The following is an 18655-nucleotide window of genomic DNA, read 5'->3' as shown; positions in this document are numbered from 1 at the left end:
CTTCCTACCTCAAAGCATAATTCTCCAGTGATCACACTGCAGAAGCTACGATGAAACGCAACACGTTGGGAGCATTTATGGAAAGCGCTTGCAGTTCCTGTGGTCTTACAATATTATCTTAAGGTGATTTTCCTCGGCTAATGAGAACAGAACAGCAAAATGCCAACCATCAACACGTCCCAGGAGCTGTACTCTCCAGGTTGCTCCATCCACAAGGATCAAGGACAGTAGGTGCAGATGTCCTCCTCTAGGTTACCAGTGTATTTAGGAAAGAAAAGCAATGACAGTCATCTCTCACGTTATAATTTGCTGTACAATCTGCTCAAGTTTTGCAAACTGGTGTCAGTCCACTGGTGATTCTGAGAGGATGAATTAAAATTAGTTAAAGAAATGGGCAAAGAACTGCACGAGTAGCTACCAGATTAAACTCAACCAAACAAGTTCTAGCCTGGCCTGGTGGCACAACCTTAATTCAAACACTTGGCATAGGGAGTCAGGAAGATCAGTTCAAAGCCAGCTTAAGCTAAACGTTTACCCTATCTATAAAAACAAAGCAAAAACAAAAACCATCGGGCCTACACCAAGACTACCTCATAACATCAAAACAAAATCCCTAGGGTGTTTTCCTAGAAATCATGTACGTTTTCATTGAACGCTATAGACAACCATATAGAGGGATTTACGTTAACTCCTACATCCAGTCCAAGAGGTCAAATCCTGGATCTATCATTTCTTAGTACTTTGAAGTGTCTTTTTTTTTCTCTTCTTGAGGTTCAATTTTTCATCTTCAATGTCACATATGTATTGGGATATTATAATGATAAATGTATAAAAAAATGTGAAGTTTTGTGGAGTACACAACACGTCTCTTGTGAAAATGGCTCGGTGATGACTCAGAAAGTAGCTTGGAATTTAAACACTCCGATGAGCCTAAGCTATGGAATGCCTTTTGCTAAGGTAACATTTCTTTATGTAACTGTATTGTAACCTCAGACTCTAACCAGACCTGGGGAAATGAGATTACACCAGTAAGCAGTCTGGTTATATGTTAAAGGAATCCTATGCACATAATCAACTTAAGCTCTTAGCAATATGGAATTATAATTTATAAATGTTTTGCCTCTGGTCGTCTTATTTTCATAATAGTTATAACATCACAAACTGTGCATATTCACAGCAGCATCTCACATAGTTATAATTTAGGTTTACATGTGGGGTTGACTCTGCAAATGATAAACATTCCAGTCTGAGAGGATAATCCGCTCAGGCCCGAAAGGCACTGAAGTGCTCCAATTGTTCCACCCAGATTTCTTACATTAGCAAATGACCGAGGAAAAATGTAGTCCCATACATGTTAGCCCATTCCTTCAGTGGTCTAAAAGCAGAGATCAAATCACTCTGTTACAAAGTAAATTTAGAACAGGCCAGATTCAAAGCAGTGTGCACTGATTGTTCCTCTTGGGTAATATCCGCAGTAGTATTTTTTGTCATTTCCAACATGCCTTGTTGTTCTGTTTTGATCACATCAGATTTTCTCAGTAGCTTTGCTTAAGCTGGCTTATTATATATGGCGGTCTTACTGTATTACTTCTTGGTTTTAATCCTCAAATGGAATCAACATCTCATATGCGTACATATCTATTTCTTGGAATCCCACCCAGCAAAATAAGAATATTGGCAATATAAATACAAAAAAGTCAAGCATTTATCTTTCCTGACCTTCAATGATGGTGATAGCAGCAGCAGTAGAAGTAATAATAGAATAATAGTAATAATATTCAACGTACATAATATTAAATGTTTGTTCATTTTAATGGCATTTATTCAATTTTAAAAGGCATGCAAAGATTGACTGTCAGAGATTTAAATTTGTTAAGATGCCCTGACTAATTCTTAGAATTAATAAAGTTATAAACCATACCTAAAAATATAATTACTGTCCAAACTAAAGCGCATTAACTCATTATTTACTGTACTGTACTCTGGCTAGGAAATGCCTGTGAAATGATTTGCTAAGATATATGTTATTTAAATACTCCAACCTTCTTTGCCTTCTCAGTTCAGCATTTTGTCTATCTAACAATAAATAATGATAATCTCTTAAACTATCTTCCAAAATGGTTTTATTATTGACCCACAACTAAGTAATTAAATTTGATTTGTGTCTACATTAATTAATTAACCTTAACATTTCCCAGAACAGTTAAGCTAATAATAGATCTCGGAAGATCGAATTATGTTTCGTTATAGTTATTTCCACTAAACTGGCATCATTAGAGAATACCCATCAGTGGTGTTGCTCGTGTGTGGGTATCAGCTATCAGCCACAAATCAGTGCATCCTTAATTTCTTCTTTCATTAGCAGTTAACATTAGACAGAATTCCCCACTGAAAGTTAAGATAACTTGGCATGGGGTTTGACGTTGCCATTGACTGAGCTTCTACCAAAGTGTGTGCTTTTAATTACATTCCTTGAATGGATTTTACCGTATAATTTTAGAAGTTTTCCTGATAATGGGATTCATTAGATACCATAAGTAACAACTATTACTTATCAGTACCTATACCCAAATATACCTCTGATCATAGACAAAGTCAATAGGAAATAATTAATCATTTATGTAAGAAAATGAATGAATAGTTCCAGACATTATTACATTAAATATTTAAGTGACATCTTCGACACTTAAAAGCAAGACAAAGATACAAGTTCTTAGTGAAATAACTGCAAACAAAAATGTTGGTACTTAGAGTTGAGGAGAGGGCTCAGTTGGTAAAATGTCTACACGACAAGCATCAAGAATTTCGGCTGGATCCCTAGCGGTAGTGTAGGAAAGAAGGGAATAGCAACGTGCATTTACAATTCCAGCCGTAGTAGCAAGCTAGAAGCTTGGAGCTTACTTTACAGCCAGACTGGCCAGTTGGTAAGAGCTCTGGATTCAGTGAGAGTCTGTCTCACAAAACAGAGTACAGAAAGACAGAGGGAGACCAACATTAACATCTGGCCTCCAAGAGCACGTGTACACGCACATACACATCGCCCTTATGCACACATCCACACACTGACACATATACACACAAGAGACCTGATGTATTTTCTATGACAGCTCCTCAATGCTGGGATAACAACATGATATTAGACCGTTCTCAGATCTTGTCTACATGTATGCAGATAGGATCCCATGTAGTTAAAACATCGTTATTACTAGTACACTCCGCATCTACATATAAAGCTTTTATTCACAGAAAACTGGTGTTCAAAAGGAACAGACGGTGATTGAGATCTCCTTAGTTCTAGAAATCAAACAATCGATAAAACTGCACTGCCTCTGTCTCTATCGGTGGTCAGACTGGGCCCTATTTCAACCGTGGTTAACGGACCCTTGGAATTAGATAACCTTTAAGTCTAATCTTTGCTACGAATCTCTTTGCGGTGCCAGGAAAAGAATAATAAATCCAGGCTTTGGGCACAGCATTAAACAAGCAAAACCGTTTTCCAAAGTACACAGTGAAACTTTTGGGTCAACAGCTCTGTCTGGGATTTAAAAGAAGTCATCGCTCAAAACTAGCTTTGTAATCGGGTAAGCTAGAAACTCGCCCTGAACAACAACCAGAGCTGGGTGCACACGGCCAACTGCATCGAGAAAGTCTCTTTGGTCTGAATCTGGTGCACGGACCTAGCTTTGGAGAACATCATCTCAGGAAAAGATATCCATTACCAAAAGAAGACAAGAACATATTTCTAACCTTCTGAGGAGTCAGCCCAGCTACATATATTTAACAATGGCCATAGAAATATTGTGTTTAAGTTCTTTGGTGCTTATCTCAGGCCTAAATTTAAGTTTTAAGAAATCTGGAGAGCCTGCAGGCCTACCCAGCACCTGCAAATCCTGGTAGCAATAGAGTGCTGCAAAGTCAAGCTGGAACCTATTTAAGATTAGAATGCTGGGAAGGACAAAATATAAACACAGGGCTATAATTTCATTCTACTTAAAAATAAGATGTTTTCCCATATCCAATATTTCTCATTTCATTGTAGAGAATATAGCACAGTAAGACTTTTCTACACTGGTCTAGAAAATCCAGGGGCTACAGGGAGAGCTAAGCACCTCGATGATCTGAATCTGATTCTCAGAACACACACTCTCTCTCTCTCTCTCTCTCTCTCTCTCTCTCTCTCTTTCTCTCTCTCTCTCTCCCTCTCTCTCTCGTAGCTTGGTCCCTGATCCCTATACCCTCTGGGATCCTCGATCCTTCCCCACACTCTTCCATAGGACTTTCAGAGCTGAGTCTAATGTTTGACTGTGGGTCTCTGAACTGTTTTGGTTATCTGCTGGGTGGAGCCTCTCAGGGCAGTCATGCTAGGCTTCTGACTGTGAATCTAGGCTGCCGGATACAAACATAGCCTGAGGGTCCAAGGTAGTTGAAGGAGGAAGGAGGAAGGCAGGTCTGAAGTGTGTCCCTATTGATCCTCTGAGCACAGCTGGGCACGTTTCTCTCTTGCCCAACTTGGCAGGGATTGCTACTGTATTCATTTCCGTCCTCCCAGGCCAACAGTGACAAATTTAGCTAACCTTGGGGATTCCCCCAGACTGAACCACCAACCAAACAGCATACAAGGATTGGACCTAGCCCCCACCTCCCACACATATGTGGCAGATGTACAGCTGGGTCTTCATGTCGGTCCCCAACAACTAGAGCAGAGACTTCCCTTGATTCTGTTACCTACTTGTGAACACTACACCTCTAACTGGTCTGCCTGCCTTGTCCGCCTAGTGCTGAAGTGACTTGAGGTACCAAGGTGGGTTACTACCCAGGGAGGACCTCCCTCTTCTCAGAGGTGGGGGGGGGTTTGAGGAGGGGGTCATGTTAGTGGGGACTGGGAGGAAGGGGGATTCAATTGGGCTGTAAAGTGAATAAATTAATTAATGGGGAAATCCATGGTGATAAGCCATTGTGATCAGAGCACTGAGGATCTGAAGGCAGGTGGAACTTTGGCAAATGGTTGCTGTCCTAACAGCTTGTCTAAGACTACCCTAGCAAGTGAGCTACAGATGCGTGAGAGACTTTTTCAGAAAACCAGACAGAATACTTCTGAGGCATCTACTGTTACATGAGTTTTTGATCTTAGCCATTCTGAATGGTGTGAGGTGGAATCTCATGGTTGTTTAGATTTGCATTTCCCCAAAAGAGGAACACTTCTCCACTGGTGGTGGGATTGCAAGCTGGTACAAACCCTCTGGAAATTAGTCTGGCAGTTCCTCAGAAAATTGGACGTAGTACTACCTGAGGACCGATTCCTGGACATATACCCAAAAATGCTCCAACATATAACAAGGACACATGCTCCACTATGTTCATAACAGTATTATTTATAATAGCCAGAAGTTAGAAAGAATCCAGATGCCCTTCAACAGAGGAATAGATACAGAAAATGTGGTACATTTACACAATGGAATACTACTCAGCTACTAAAAACAATGACTTCATTCTCAGGCAAATGGATGGAGCTAGAAAATATCATCCTGAGTGAGGTAACTCAGTCACAAAAAAGCACACAAGGTATGTACTCACTGGTAAGTGAATATTAGCCCAAAAGCTCAGATTACCCAAGATACAATCCACAGACCACATGAAGCTCAAGAAAAAGGAAGACCAAAGTGTGGATGCTTCAGTCCTTCTTAGAAGGGAGAACAAAAATGTTCACAGGAGGAAATACAGAGACAAAGTTTAGAGCAGAGACTGAAGAAAAGGCCATCCAGAGACGGCCCCACCTGGGGATCCATCCTATATACAAAACCCAGACAGTATTGCTGATGCCAAGAAGTGCATGCTGACAGGAGCCTGATATAGCTGTCTCCTGAAAGGCTCTGCTGGAGCATGACAAATACAGAGGCAGATGCTCATAGCCAATCATTGAACTGAGAACGGGGTTCCCATTGGAGGAGTCAGAGAAAGGATGGAAGGAGCTGAAGGGGTTTGCAACCCCATAAAAATGGCCATACCAACCAGAGCTCCCAGGGACTAAAGCACTAACCAGAGTACACATGGATCCATGGCTCCAGCCGCATATGTAGGAGAGGATGGCCTTGCCTTGCCTGGCGTCAGTAGGAGGAAAGGCCCTTGGTCCTGTGAAGGCAAAATGCCCTAGTGTAGAGGAATGCCCAGTGTGAGATAGGAGTGGGTGGGTGGGAGGGTGAGCACCCTCATGGAAGCCGGGGGGGAGGGCGGGAGATGGGGGTTTCTGGAGGGGAAACTGGGAAAGGGGAGAACACTTGAAATGTAAATACATAAAATAGCCAATAAAAGAAGAATGCTTCTGAAGAATGACACTCATCATTGGCCTTCGTCCTCCACACATTCGTTTTCATGCATACACAAACACAAAAAGCAGTCTACAAAGGTTCAGCAGGTCCACCAATTCTTACAAATTTTCAAAGGAAGCATCGATTTGTAAAAATGGAGTTTGCCAATAGTCCTCCCTTAGCAAGAATAAAATCAATTTAATTGCATTGAATGAATGAATGCTTCAAACGAAGCTTGGTGGAATGTAATTCCCTCAAATCACTGTCAGTCTAAATGTTAAGACTTTTTTCCTTTTCGTCCTCTTGTGCCACCAAAGAGAAGACTGCTTTTCTATGGCTTGATCAAAACCTTACAACTACAAAATAAACTTAACTCCAGTAAGTAAGAATGTGTTATCCCTAGGGGAAAGCATCTTGTGTCAAACAAATGAATGAGACACTCCCCAGCTTTCCCATAGTTAAGGGTTACCCTTAGTGTTCATTAAGCTCTTACATGGATTATGAGTGCTGTCTATAGCTGAGGTCATTAGAACATGTAGTGGAAAAAAGTGCGAGTGGAGAAATAAGATAGCTCTGTGCCAACTTGGAGCAGATCATAGTCAGTTCAAGTCCCTGGAAGAAGTCTTTCTAAGAGTGTGTACAATACCAATTTGCTAGTGTATTCTATTTCCATAAAACACATTTCAGTAGGTAGGATCTTGACATCATAAAACAGATACTAATGCAAACACTGCACAATGCACAAAGGGGACGAGCCTAATCTCTCCTTCCTTTAATTTCTATATGAAATCGACTTTAACAACCATTCATTTCTATTGTACAGCATCAAAGGAAACCTAAGGACCCCAGAAAGCACTTTCAAGGAAACCCGGTTCCCTTCCCCATCCCACCCCCATTTTTGCTTTCTGTTTTTGCTAATGCCATTCTTGGTGAGCATAAAATTGCTATTTGAACATACCTGCTGTTAGCACAAATTTGAACCATGTTTCCAATTCATTTATTGAATATAGTCTCCTTAATTATCTAAGTTACCAATGCTTCAGTCAACACTCTTTCTCATTTTAAGATCCTTCAGTATACTACAGACAACCATGTCCTCTCTTTTGTCCTTTCCTTAATCCTGCCTTCTCCCTTCCTTCCTTCCTTCTTGATCCTGTCCCTTTTGAAGCTTACCCTGGGGGCGAGGCAGGAGACCGTGCTCTCTCAATAGCAGCTCTTGATAGAACAATGATTTCATACGTGACTATCCCATGATACAGCAAGTGTCATGAGAGGGCAAAGCATTAGTAAGGATGAGGAATGAGTCAGCCATTTGCTAGCTCTTTGTCTCTGTCCCATGCCTCATCTGAAAGAATTCTTGGTAGAAATCTTACTTCTGTCTCTATTATATATCACTAGGGTAAAAAGATTCACATCATCATGAAAAAGAAAACGAGACTTGGAATTAAATAAGTCCATGTTGGAATCCATATGTCATAATTCAACATTAGCCATTCAGCAGACACATTATCATAGAGTTTCACACACAATATCAAATAAAAGTTATAGAAACATTCAGTCAACTCTGGTAGTCAGGATGTTCTCAGAGGTGTTTCATTTTCAGGCTTTTCCAAATTTGCGTGCAACAATGGAGTCAGCAAATTTCGTGGTGTATTAAACATTTGTTTTAGTATTTATGTATTATGGACATATATACACCATATATATGTACTCCTTGTGATTCCTAACAGAATAAAACTTTTCAACTCATCTTAAGTAATACAATAAATTGTTTCACAATTTTATTTTCGCATGCTTTACAACACGTGCAAAGCATGTAAAAGGGCAAAAGTAAAAAAAAATGATATTAAGATCTTACATACTGTGCATATTGATAAGAAACACCTATGAGAGACCTGTTATTTTGAAGGTAGTGTTACTTAATAACTATGGTTTCTTGAATTCCATTTCTTAAAAGAGTAGTTACTCACATGCATAAACACACACACACACACACACACACACACACGTACACGCACACGCACACGCACACGCACACGCACACACACACGCAAGTAACTTACACTATTTCATCATTCTGGAATTCCAGCTCTCCACAGGTGTCCTCAAAGTCCTCCCCTCCACCTCGGGCTGTGCCTTCAATGGTTTTATAGGGAACGATAACATTTCCTCGCGCTCCAGAGGTTCTCAGCACCTTTACCTCCATGATGCCAATGCTCTCGCTCACGTGAGTCACAGGTTCCTCGAAAGTAAAGATGCCTGCGTGGTCATCATCAAAAATGGTTATGGTGGCAGTGTTGGGTGACCCGAGACAAGCAATCGCAGACACGTGATTGGAGTCTAATATGCCGTCTTCCGAAACGTCTGAGGAGACCCTCACGTTGCTAAGATGCACAAGGAAGTTTTCATCTTCTTCAAAGATATCATCATCAATGATGCCAACTCTGATTTCCTTCTGGGTCTCCCCGGGTTTGAAGATCACAGTCCCTTCCGTGAACTCATAATCAGACCCAGCATTGGCTGTGCCATCTTCCGTCCTGAAGTCAACAAACACAGTGTGGGTCAAGTCACCCCCTCTTCGAATGATGGTGAGGGCCACAGTACCACAGTTCTCTAGACACTGGTATGTCCCTTGCTCAAAGAAGACCTTACTGACTGGGTCATTTTCCACCACATCTATGTTGACTTCATGCATGCTGACGGCCTTCCTCGCTTGGTCAGCTGCATGCCTCTTCAGAATGTTACCGGCTCCAGTCATCAGGCGAGTAGCTTGAATTCGGTAAAATGCTCTGCTCTTTTGCTGCTGACTTAGGACTTGATAGTTGGCTAATTCTATTAACTGCTCGATCTCTTTGTCGGGATGCTTCTGCTTAAGTTCCTTCAGAATCCTGGCCATCTCCCGCCTGGCTTCCTCGTCATCTTGGTCCCTCTCATCGACTTCCAAAACCAGAGCGCCATCTAAGAAATTGTCAACGTGGGAGTTGACTACTTTCCCGTCCATTTCGATTTCAGTTTTGGAAGCGGGTCTGTCTCCTTCATGTTCAATGATCATCCCCCTCTGCTTGCCAGCCCTGTACCGCTTGTAGACGTACTTGTAAAAGAGGAGCCGCCTGTCTGCCACCCAAGCGAACACAACACAGATGGGAAAGAAGAAGAAAGTGAGTAATCCTTCCCAGACCTCCACGACACCGGGCGAGCTGACAGACAGAATTATGTAAAGCCAGGTATAGGCAAAGATGCTCCAGGCTGCTGTCACAAAGAACACACGCAGATGTTTAATCTTCCTCGTCTCTCCGTCCGGGACCACGTAAACACAAAGCGCGATGATGATGAACATGTTGAAGGCGGCGCTTCCCACAATGGTGCTGGGACCAAGGTCCCCTGCGGTGAAGTTATGGCCACACACTTCAATGACCGACAGGAGAATCTCAGGAGCGGAAGACCCCAGGGCCATCAAGGTCAAGTTGGACACAGTCTCATTCCAGATCCGCACTGTAGTCTTGGTGGTCTCTCCATTTGGTTTCTTTATGGTAATCTCCTTTTCTTGAGAGGTGATGACTTCTATAGAGGACATGAACCGGTCGGCAATAATAGAAACTCCGAGGAACATGTAGACCATGGCCACAAAATACACAGTTGCTCTAGCAATTTTATCCCCAAAAGATGGGTCTTGGGGTTCCCAAATGGGCAGAATCACCCCTTTCTTACAGTAATATGAGCCAGTACACTCAGTGGTTTCATTTCCTCCTGTTTCTGCCTCTGTATCTGCAGTTATCTGGTCAACGTGGGTAAACAAGAGAGCCACCAGAGTTACCAGACGAAATCCCATTGAAACATTGGGTGGGAGACTTAGTCGAAGCATGTTGTACAATGAGACTTCCAATTGTTCCAACCTGCAGTTAAAAAAAAAAAACAACAAAGACGAAGGAAAGAAAAAGAAATCACATCATTAGAGCCAAAGCATCATTAATAACTCATTTGAATTACTATTACCAAAACTTTGTCTATGGTGGCTCATCATGAAATCTCAGTGGAATCGTTACCCTGAGAATCCACCAATGACTAAACAATCTTTGTAAAATTTACAATTCACAATTTACAATTTACAATTGCGGATTTTCTGTATGTAGTCCCATTCATTGACGGAGACACACAAATGACGCCCTGAAAATGATAGGTCTCATTACACACAGTTCTATTGGGCCCATGCCGGTGCATACTAACAGCTGACAATAGACAGAAAGCAAAACTTTTGAAGCATTAAGTAAACTCTTCCTGGTTGTTGGATTATTTTTTCTTTATACGTTTGACTTAGCACGATAACTTTGGAAACTATTTCATTGACAAAAATCATCTTATTAAGAGTCACATCTTGAAACTCAGACTCTGAAATAATCCTCCCAGTACAAGGCATGCTGATTATCTCAAATCCTGGAGCACATCTTTATTGTGTTTTGTAAAATAACTTCGCACTGCTCCAAGGTTCCTTAGAAACAGAGAAATCTTCAAACTCACTGGCAATAAAGCGCAAAAGCATGTGTTCTTGTGAAGGAAATTATTTCACTGAAGTTGCAGTATTCCCATATTTTAGGTGCAGCTTTTAAAAGCACATTTTCATTAGGGCTCACCCCCCAATTTCAGCAAGTTGGGTCTCCTGATAGATTATCGGCTGGTCACATGGGTCTTCAAGCAGAGTTCTTCGCATCTGCATACACAGCCTGCTTTGGGAGTTGCAGGGAGTGTGCGACAGGAATAAGAGATAACCAGGTCTGGGCTGAGCTGTGCGGAAGACCCTGGAAGACTGCAGGGTCAGCCATAAAACGTTCCTCCTCAGTGCCAATGTCACACTTGCCATCATCATTCCAAAACACACATCAGTGCTACAGTGGGCTCAAGAGACCTGAGACCGAAAGATGCAGAAGTGATGACCCCATCTGAATGTCCTCATGTAGCATAACAACTGTGACCACAAAGTATACATAAAGTATACTCACGGTGAAGAGCTGTTGGCAGTTAAGAACACAGCAACCAAGTCACTGAGCAATGCAAAGAATAGTAAAGTGGAGTTGTTGACTAAGCCACCAAGGTCCTACTTTTACCTACTAGCTCAGCTGGAACTTCATAGCACCTCTGTCCCCAAGACCTGGAATTTGGGGTAAAGGCAAAAATAGGTCTAGAACAGTCATTTGGAATGTCCCTTTCTAGCATCCATAAAGCATGGATAGGAAGGAGGTCATAGTCAGAAGGCTATATCACCTGTGGAAAGTGAAGCCAAAATCAGAATTCTCATTGCTCAGTATATATGACTGGAAGCCATGCCACTTTTGCCTATGTGTTCTGTCCCATGTCTCTTGTGGATTGCTGGTGCAGAAAAGCATAAGGTCTAAGAGAATCCCTTGCCCAGTACATAGGAACAGACATATTGGATCCTACCATAGCCAGGAAGCCCTTCTAGCTAATAACTGATGAAAGATTACTTTGGTTTTTTTTTTTTACATATTTCTCCCCCACTAAAGAAGAACAAATTGTGACAGCTGACATCAAATTTAAGCTAAAGGCTGATAAATAGAAAGATGTATATTCAAAGTACAGAACAGTTCCTAGTCAAGTCTGTCCATTTAGACATTGAAGATTTTGTGTAGTTTTTAAAATCTTTACAGTGAAGTGACATTGTAAAGCAGATATCAAGAGGAGTGAATTATCTAATTCCAGCTTGCAAGTGTACTTAAGTCACAAACATTTATGCATTTAGTATGGATTTTGCAATTATTTCTCTTCTGTCCTAAAGATTCACCAGTGACTAGAACACAAATCTCTGACTTCATTAACTTCTGTTCTAATGTGGAGGTAACAGATAAGGAAATATAAATATTGGCTATTAGAATATGTCATAGTGGAGCAGAGAAGAATCAACTCAAGGACACAGACTGTTGGTGTACTGATGTGTGTACACAAAAGGCCTGCCTGGTTTTTTACTCAAGGATGAGGTAATAGTTGTGCAAAGTCCAAAGACAAGGAAGAGATCAACCATGTAGATACCTACAGGAGGAGGATTGCAGCCAACTACACAGGGTAAAGGTTCTAATAGTAACAATACTGGCACAGTGTGTCTAGAACTACAGTGATATCGGTGTGCTGAAGGGAGTGAATGAGGACAGGACTCTGGAGTATGGAGGTATTGGCCTTAGTAGGAATGGAAATGGATTCCCTAGAAAAGGCGGCTGATCAGAGTGTGGTATCACACTGTCTTTGAAGAGGTATCTCTCATCTAGATCAGTGATGAGTTGACTATGGCATCAGACATGGAAACAGGGAGACTATAATAAGATCTATGTTTTAAAGGAGCTCATTGTCTGGCAGGTATACAAATTAAAGATCAGACAGCTAAGGTTTAGGAAGGAGAATGCCTTTGTAGTAATCCCTTCGGAAGATGTTCAATGCAAAGTGTCTTGAGCCTAAAAATGTAAAAAGGACTAGAAGAGTCAAAAGACTGTGCCTGTCTTTAAGCTGACACATTAACTACTGACTCCAAATTACTGTCAAACCCAGCACTCCAGTCTCCACACTTCAGTCAGTTTGAACTTCTACAAAGCAAAGGAGGTATTTCCAACTGGTTAAAATCCTTTATTGGTTTTCCCTCGCTTGTTTCCCCATAGTCAATGGCTAAATTCCTAGGGTCTGCCAAAGACCTTTTAAGACCTGAGCTCTGAGCTCCAAAGCTTGCTGCAAAGGACAACACGGCTTATCTCTGCCCCAGACTAGTCTCTTTTCTCTCTGAGCCTCAAATCTTACAAGTACAATAACAACTCACAGCCAACTTCCTGAGACTAATTCATTCCACATACTAACACTGTTGTAGAAACCATGCTAAGTTCTTTATATGTATCAACTAATTATAATATTTACAAGAACCACTTCTGTGTTATACTGCCCTAGTGTCAAGGTTTCCATGCCAACACAGACAACTAGCACCCCTCTGGAACTTTTTGATACCTTGACAGTAACTCTATGCGGAAATGTGATAAATAAGGTAAGACAGGTTCACTCTATATAGAAAATATAACTCTATATTCGAAGTGGTATGACTGAGGGACTAGACAGTACTTAGTAAAAGTCACACACATAGTGAATTCTTAAATGAAGATTAAACCCTGGTCTGTTTCAGCGAGTAATATTATGATCTTCTTTTTGATAATAGGAGAAGCAATCTTTGACAAATGTGGTATTTCTGCTTGAACCCTTCAGAAAGCCCCTTACAGTAAGGAGGACTGAGTTAGTATCAGTCTCCTAGAAGGTTCCCGACAGCCTGGCTTGTTTCTCTTATGGATTGGACATTGAGGCAGGCAAGCATCAATGACAGCACAAGAACTGGCATGTTCCTAGAGACAGCTGCCCTGCACGCCCTGACCTTTAGCAATTGCCTGGCAACCACTTCCTGTGTACACTGTCAGGGCAATCTTAGGTCCACCAACAAAATGCTCTGCCCTCCATCCCTGCCGTAGCCCATATCTGACACTGTTCTTAGCCAGAAGGCTTACAGATGTGGACAGGCAGGTGGATCTGTACGAATTCATCACCATGATCAGTGTCAGCAAAACGAGGGTGAGGGGTGAGGGGCTTCGGAGGTGACCTCAAAACATCACAATGATTTTCAAAAGGGGACAGCACAATGATTTGTGAAACCAGTGGCTATAAAACACTGATGTAACTTACTGGCCATGATCCAGCTGGAAAGAACTCTCTGGACTTTGGTTTCTTTCTCCATTAAATTAATACCAAATCCAAATACTCATTAGGATAGGGTAGGTGTTACATACAAAGCTGTTTCTTTCTTGCTTCCATTGTCTCCCTTCTTCCAGGGTCTTTCTCTTCATCATTTAGCTAGCTAGGTTTCATCTTCCTTACACATCCCTCCATAAAAATAGATCAGGGAGATAATCTAAGGCTACAGAAAGAGCAAATATAAATCTTGTTCCCTTCCAGGCTTTCTTATATTCTTGCTTTTGGATACTAAGATAAGTGTAGGTTGATCACAACTGATTCAGATTAACTACAACTAAAGATCACCTAGAAACATCCATTATACCACCCAATTAGTTCTCAGTACCATGTGGATAATACCTGGAATATCTTCTAAATACTGCCTATTAAAACAAAAACAACTGCAGACCATACATGTTCCTGAGTAGAAGGATAGTGTCAGACGATGGTAAATAGCTAACCAGGTGCTGGTACGCCAGTCGCTTACGTTAAAGGAGAGGTCACCGCTCTAAGCAACAGAAGCACATAGGCAAGATGGCTGCTCATCGAACTGCCACTCCAATGAAAAGGAGCCTTCACCACAAAGGCGTCTAAGCAGAGTGCTTATTCCCTTCAGAGGCTGTAGTCAGTTTTGACTGTCAAGCAGTACAGCATCTGACTCAGAGAAAAGAGAATTCCCACCAGCCCAGCTCACTGGGTGGCTTTATTCCATTTTGCTGATTGGCAGTTGGTATTATTTCAAGGAAATCCTTGATATGCTTTCCTAGGGACCTGGAATTCCCACTTGTCACTCTTGCTGACTGAAATCTCCAAAGCTAAGTAATCTATTTCGAAGGCAACAGTTAAGGAAATGTAGACCTTTTTCCCAGGCAAGGATGACTAAGCTCCTCTAAACAAGAGAGGATAGCAAAGGATGAAGGCTCTGTGCATCATCGGCCCATTCCACCTAGAATGCCATTGACAGCACCCCGGTTCCCAGTCTTAGTCTCTCAGACTACAGGCAGATTTCAGGAAAGGCCCCACTTTCCACAGTCACACTGAATTAATACTACTGTAACCCCACAACACACCTACCACCACCACCCACATATCAAACAGAGCAAATAGTCTTTCCTCTCTGCTGACGGGTAATGGGTAAATCGGAAGGTTCTTGCAGGAGCCAGGCTGTGGAGGCCTGATGACCTCCTCTTTGAGCTAATACAACTGGAATCAGGTTCCTGTCTTGTGTCAGAAAACACCCACTTAAAATTGCCTAGAAAAGGAAACAACTGGGGTAAAGATTAGGCAATGCAGTCCCTAAAAAGGAAGAAAGATTTAAGATAGGAGATTTAAGCAAATGAAAAAGTTATGGAGAAGCCATGTGTCTCACCCATGAGTACTTCTATTGTTGTCCATGGACCTTACTACTTTAGCATGCTAAATAATTTATTCAATGATTCTATTTATTGTCATCGTACTCCATCAGTCCCAACTTTATAGGACCAGGGGTTGTTCTATTTATTTATTTATTTATTATTTATTTATTTATTTATTTATTTATTTATTTATTTTCACAGTGATTCATTATTCCTGGTTCCTAGAGTCAGGATTGGTGCATAAGAGATGCGCAGCACATACTTACTGGATGGCTAAAATGATTCTCATAAGCTCGTGTGCTGACTCATCAAATCTCTGGTGCTGTATCAGAAGCTGGCAACTGGGCCTGGGCACCTGCACTTAAAAATACTCACTATGCGAAATGGATGTGCCCTCCATAAGCAGAGGTCAGCATCAGGAAGAAAAGCCAATATCGGTGTCAGCCAGGAAAGAGGAAATCAGTTATCCAGGCTCACGGCGGAGAATCTCAAGCTGGAAAGGCTGGCTTCTAGCTTGGACAAAGGATCTTCTCCCACAGCCTGGGGTTCCAGTGTGGGCTCAGCCTTTCCTATACCGGGTCTGGTTTGCTGACCTAAAGCTGTTGAATGCATTTAACACTGCGAGCGTACTTAAGGAAGCATCTATTCCTTTTCCTTTCAATTGAAATCAAAGACATCCAATCGAATATCTTCCAACCCCCGCCATGCTGGAGGCCCTAGACAAGGGAAGAAAGTTTAAATTTAAATGTGTTAACTCTGCATGCCAACATGAACACATGAAGAAGAAAGTGGAGAAGAAAGAAGAAGAGACAGAGAGGGCTTCAGAGAAAAGTCATTGATAATCTGGGTGGAGCCCCAGTGAGTAAGGACCAACTTGAAGGTTACCACACCTGGACCGTGTGGCAGATGTCATGACTGCACTCGTGGAAATGATGGTAACAAAGGCTGAAATAGCTGGCTAAGCATATCAGAGAGAGAGAGAGAGAGAGAGAGAGAGAGAGAGAGAGAGAAACACCACTTTCATTTTATTTCCCTGGGTTTTATGTCATTAGGGAGGCTTGGGTTATCATTCTTATTTAACAAATTAAAACAGTATAATACATAGGTTAGACTAGTCCATTGAGAAATATCATTGACCTTAAATGGTAATGAGGATTTTTTTTTTTAACCTGAGCTCTTGGCGTCACCTTACAGTGAGTTTTGTTACCTTCCACCGCAGGTTAATAATACAATTGTATAAGGACAAACGGTTCTGTGTTTAGACGCTCAGTGTTGAATAAGCCCTTGGCCAGCCTTTCTTCCCGTATGATCACATATGTGTAGATTGCTTTATCTCCAAGCTTTCTAGGTTTTTATCCGTCTCTCCTTTCTCCTCATCCTCTAAGGCAGAATTTTGCAATTTGGGGGTTGGGGTGGTCGTCAGGTGAATTCTAAAGGCCAAGGTCTTTCCAAAGTCATGAGACACAATCAAGGGTTTATCAGGAGGGAAGGCAGCAAACCTGACAAAGAAATGGGTGGCTGGAAGGTAGAAACTGGTCCAGAATTTTGTCACAGCAAGGCAATATTCCATTATTAATAAAATAAAACTTATTCAAGGGTATCAGTGCAGCTCACAGTCTTACAGTTAAGTCTTATTTTAAAAACCTTTAACTGGTTAAGAATAAAACAAACCAAAACAAAGCAAAAAAAAAAAAAAAAAAACCCAAAACCTTGCAAGAATAACATATTTGTTCACGGCTTCACTGACCAAGTTTCTCTTAACCATTCACATGTGCCAAACACTTAAATGCTCTGTGGCAAAGATGAGAAAATCTCTCTCCAATGCAGTTAACACTCATTAGGTGTTACTGAAGTCAAGGTATGAATCTCCTCTCTAGAAGATGAACCTCTTCCATTGCTAGAAGCTTTCGGAAGAGGAGGGACTCATTGGCCATTTCAACAGTGTAATTGAACACTCACGTGGATGACATTTAAGTTCCCAGATTCATATACTAAATCCATGACTCTAGAAATCTCAGACTATTGCACCCCGGGTCCAAATCATGGGATTTTAGGGTCAGGGAGCCAAGTGTTTGAAACGAATCCTTTGTATTCTTAGATTCTTCTGAGGCCCTTCTGGTTGACAATAGTAACTACTTTGATGAAAATGTTCTTGTCTTCCACATTGTGGAGAAATAACAGCCTTTCCTTGGTAGTTGATTTTACATGCTGGAAAAGAAAGAATGGGGTCATATGTGTGCTTCTAAGTGTAAGTCATTTAAAAAAAGATTTTCTAGCAAAAATATCCAGCACCCCAGACTGGAGACATTTCACCTTCAGAGGTGTGGGGTGATGAGATGGACCACTCAATAAGGTGCTTGTCAGGCAAGAATGAAGACCAGAGTCTGGATCCCCAGAACCCACTTAATACCCCTATAAGCCTGGAAGTCTGCCTTAATTAATATACTGTGGAAGTTGATGCGTGGGTACACATGAAATAAGCTGGGTAGCTAATCTAGCCCACTGGTGAGCTCTGGCTTCTACTAAGAGATTCTTCCCTAGAGCAGTTGAGAAAGACACCTGATGTCAACTTCAGGTCTCCACACTCATTGTAGAACTCTGAAGAAAAAGGTCCACAAAGGAAAGAGTCTAAAGGAGAAGAGATCTCTCTGGTAAACGGAAGGAGAAGAATCTGAAAGGAACATATGGTGGGAATACTGGCAGGAATGCAGGCCTCTCCAACTTTCTTTCACTCCAAAATCATCTGGCGACAAAAGAATACAGGTACCCAGGCCCTGTCTTCAGATGCACCATGGATAGAATGGCAGTGTTCCCGCATACGTGGGCAGTTCTAAGAGAGTGCGGTATTGGCAGTGTTCCCTGAAAAGTCCTGAAATAAGGGCCAGATAGGAAGGAAAGGGAAAGCTGTGCAAAATACAGTGAGGACTCTGATGCAGGTGCATGGGCAGGAATCACATACCCAGGAGAGCACTTAATTAAGGACATGGAACTAACTTAGAGTCAGAGCAGTGGAGGGCAGTCACGTGCTTCGTATATCATTATGACACTGGTGGGGAAACAAATGTAGCACATGGCTTTCTCTTACAGACTGAGACGGAACCCCTTGCAGGATTAAAATGGGAAGGGCCTTCATGACTGTACTGGCAAGAAGGTGGAAGACTAGAGGCTGAGGGGAAATGGAGTGAAAGAAACTCTCATAGGGAATCGTCCGTAAGGAAGATCAAGGACCTGAGC

The 18655-nt window shown here is 41.7% G+C and overlaps 1 protein-coding gene across 11 annotated transcripts in view; it reads right to left on the bottom strand.

Annotated features, from left to right (window-relative positions):
* Window positions 1-18655, bottom strand: part of Slc8a1 (solute carrier family 8 member A1) — a 336986-nt gene that overhangs the window by 250633 nt on the left and 67698 nt on the right. For 6 of the 11 annotated variants that reach the window (XM_032908802.1, XM_032908805.1, XM_032908803.1 and 3 more), the window contains exon 1: window positions 8369-10195. In XM_032908802.1, coding sequence (XP_032764693.1) covers window positions 8369-10167 — 1799 coding nt within the window. In that variant the 5' untranslated portion in view covers window positions 10168-10195. Of the gene's footprint in view, window positions 1-8368; window positions 10199-18655 lie in introns of those variants that run through there. The other 5 variants (XM_032908798.1, XM_032908797.1, XM_032908801.1 and 2 more) reach the window with 1 other exon arrangement.

Source organism: Rattus rattus, chromosome 7, assembly GCF_011064425.1.
Source record: "Rattus rattus isolate New Zealand chromosome 7, Rrattus_CSIRO_v1, whole genome shotgun sequence".
Lineage (NCBI taxonomy): Eukaryota > Metazoa > Chordata > Mammalia > Rodentia > Muridae > Rattus > Rattus rattus.
This window is presented reverse-complemented; position numbering and strand designations above follow the sequence as displayed.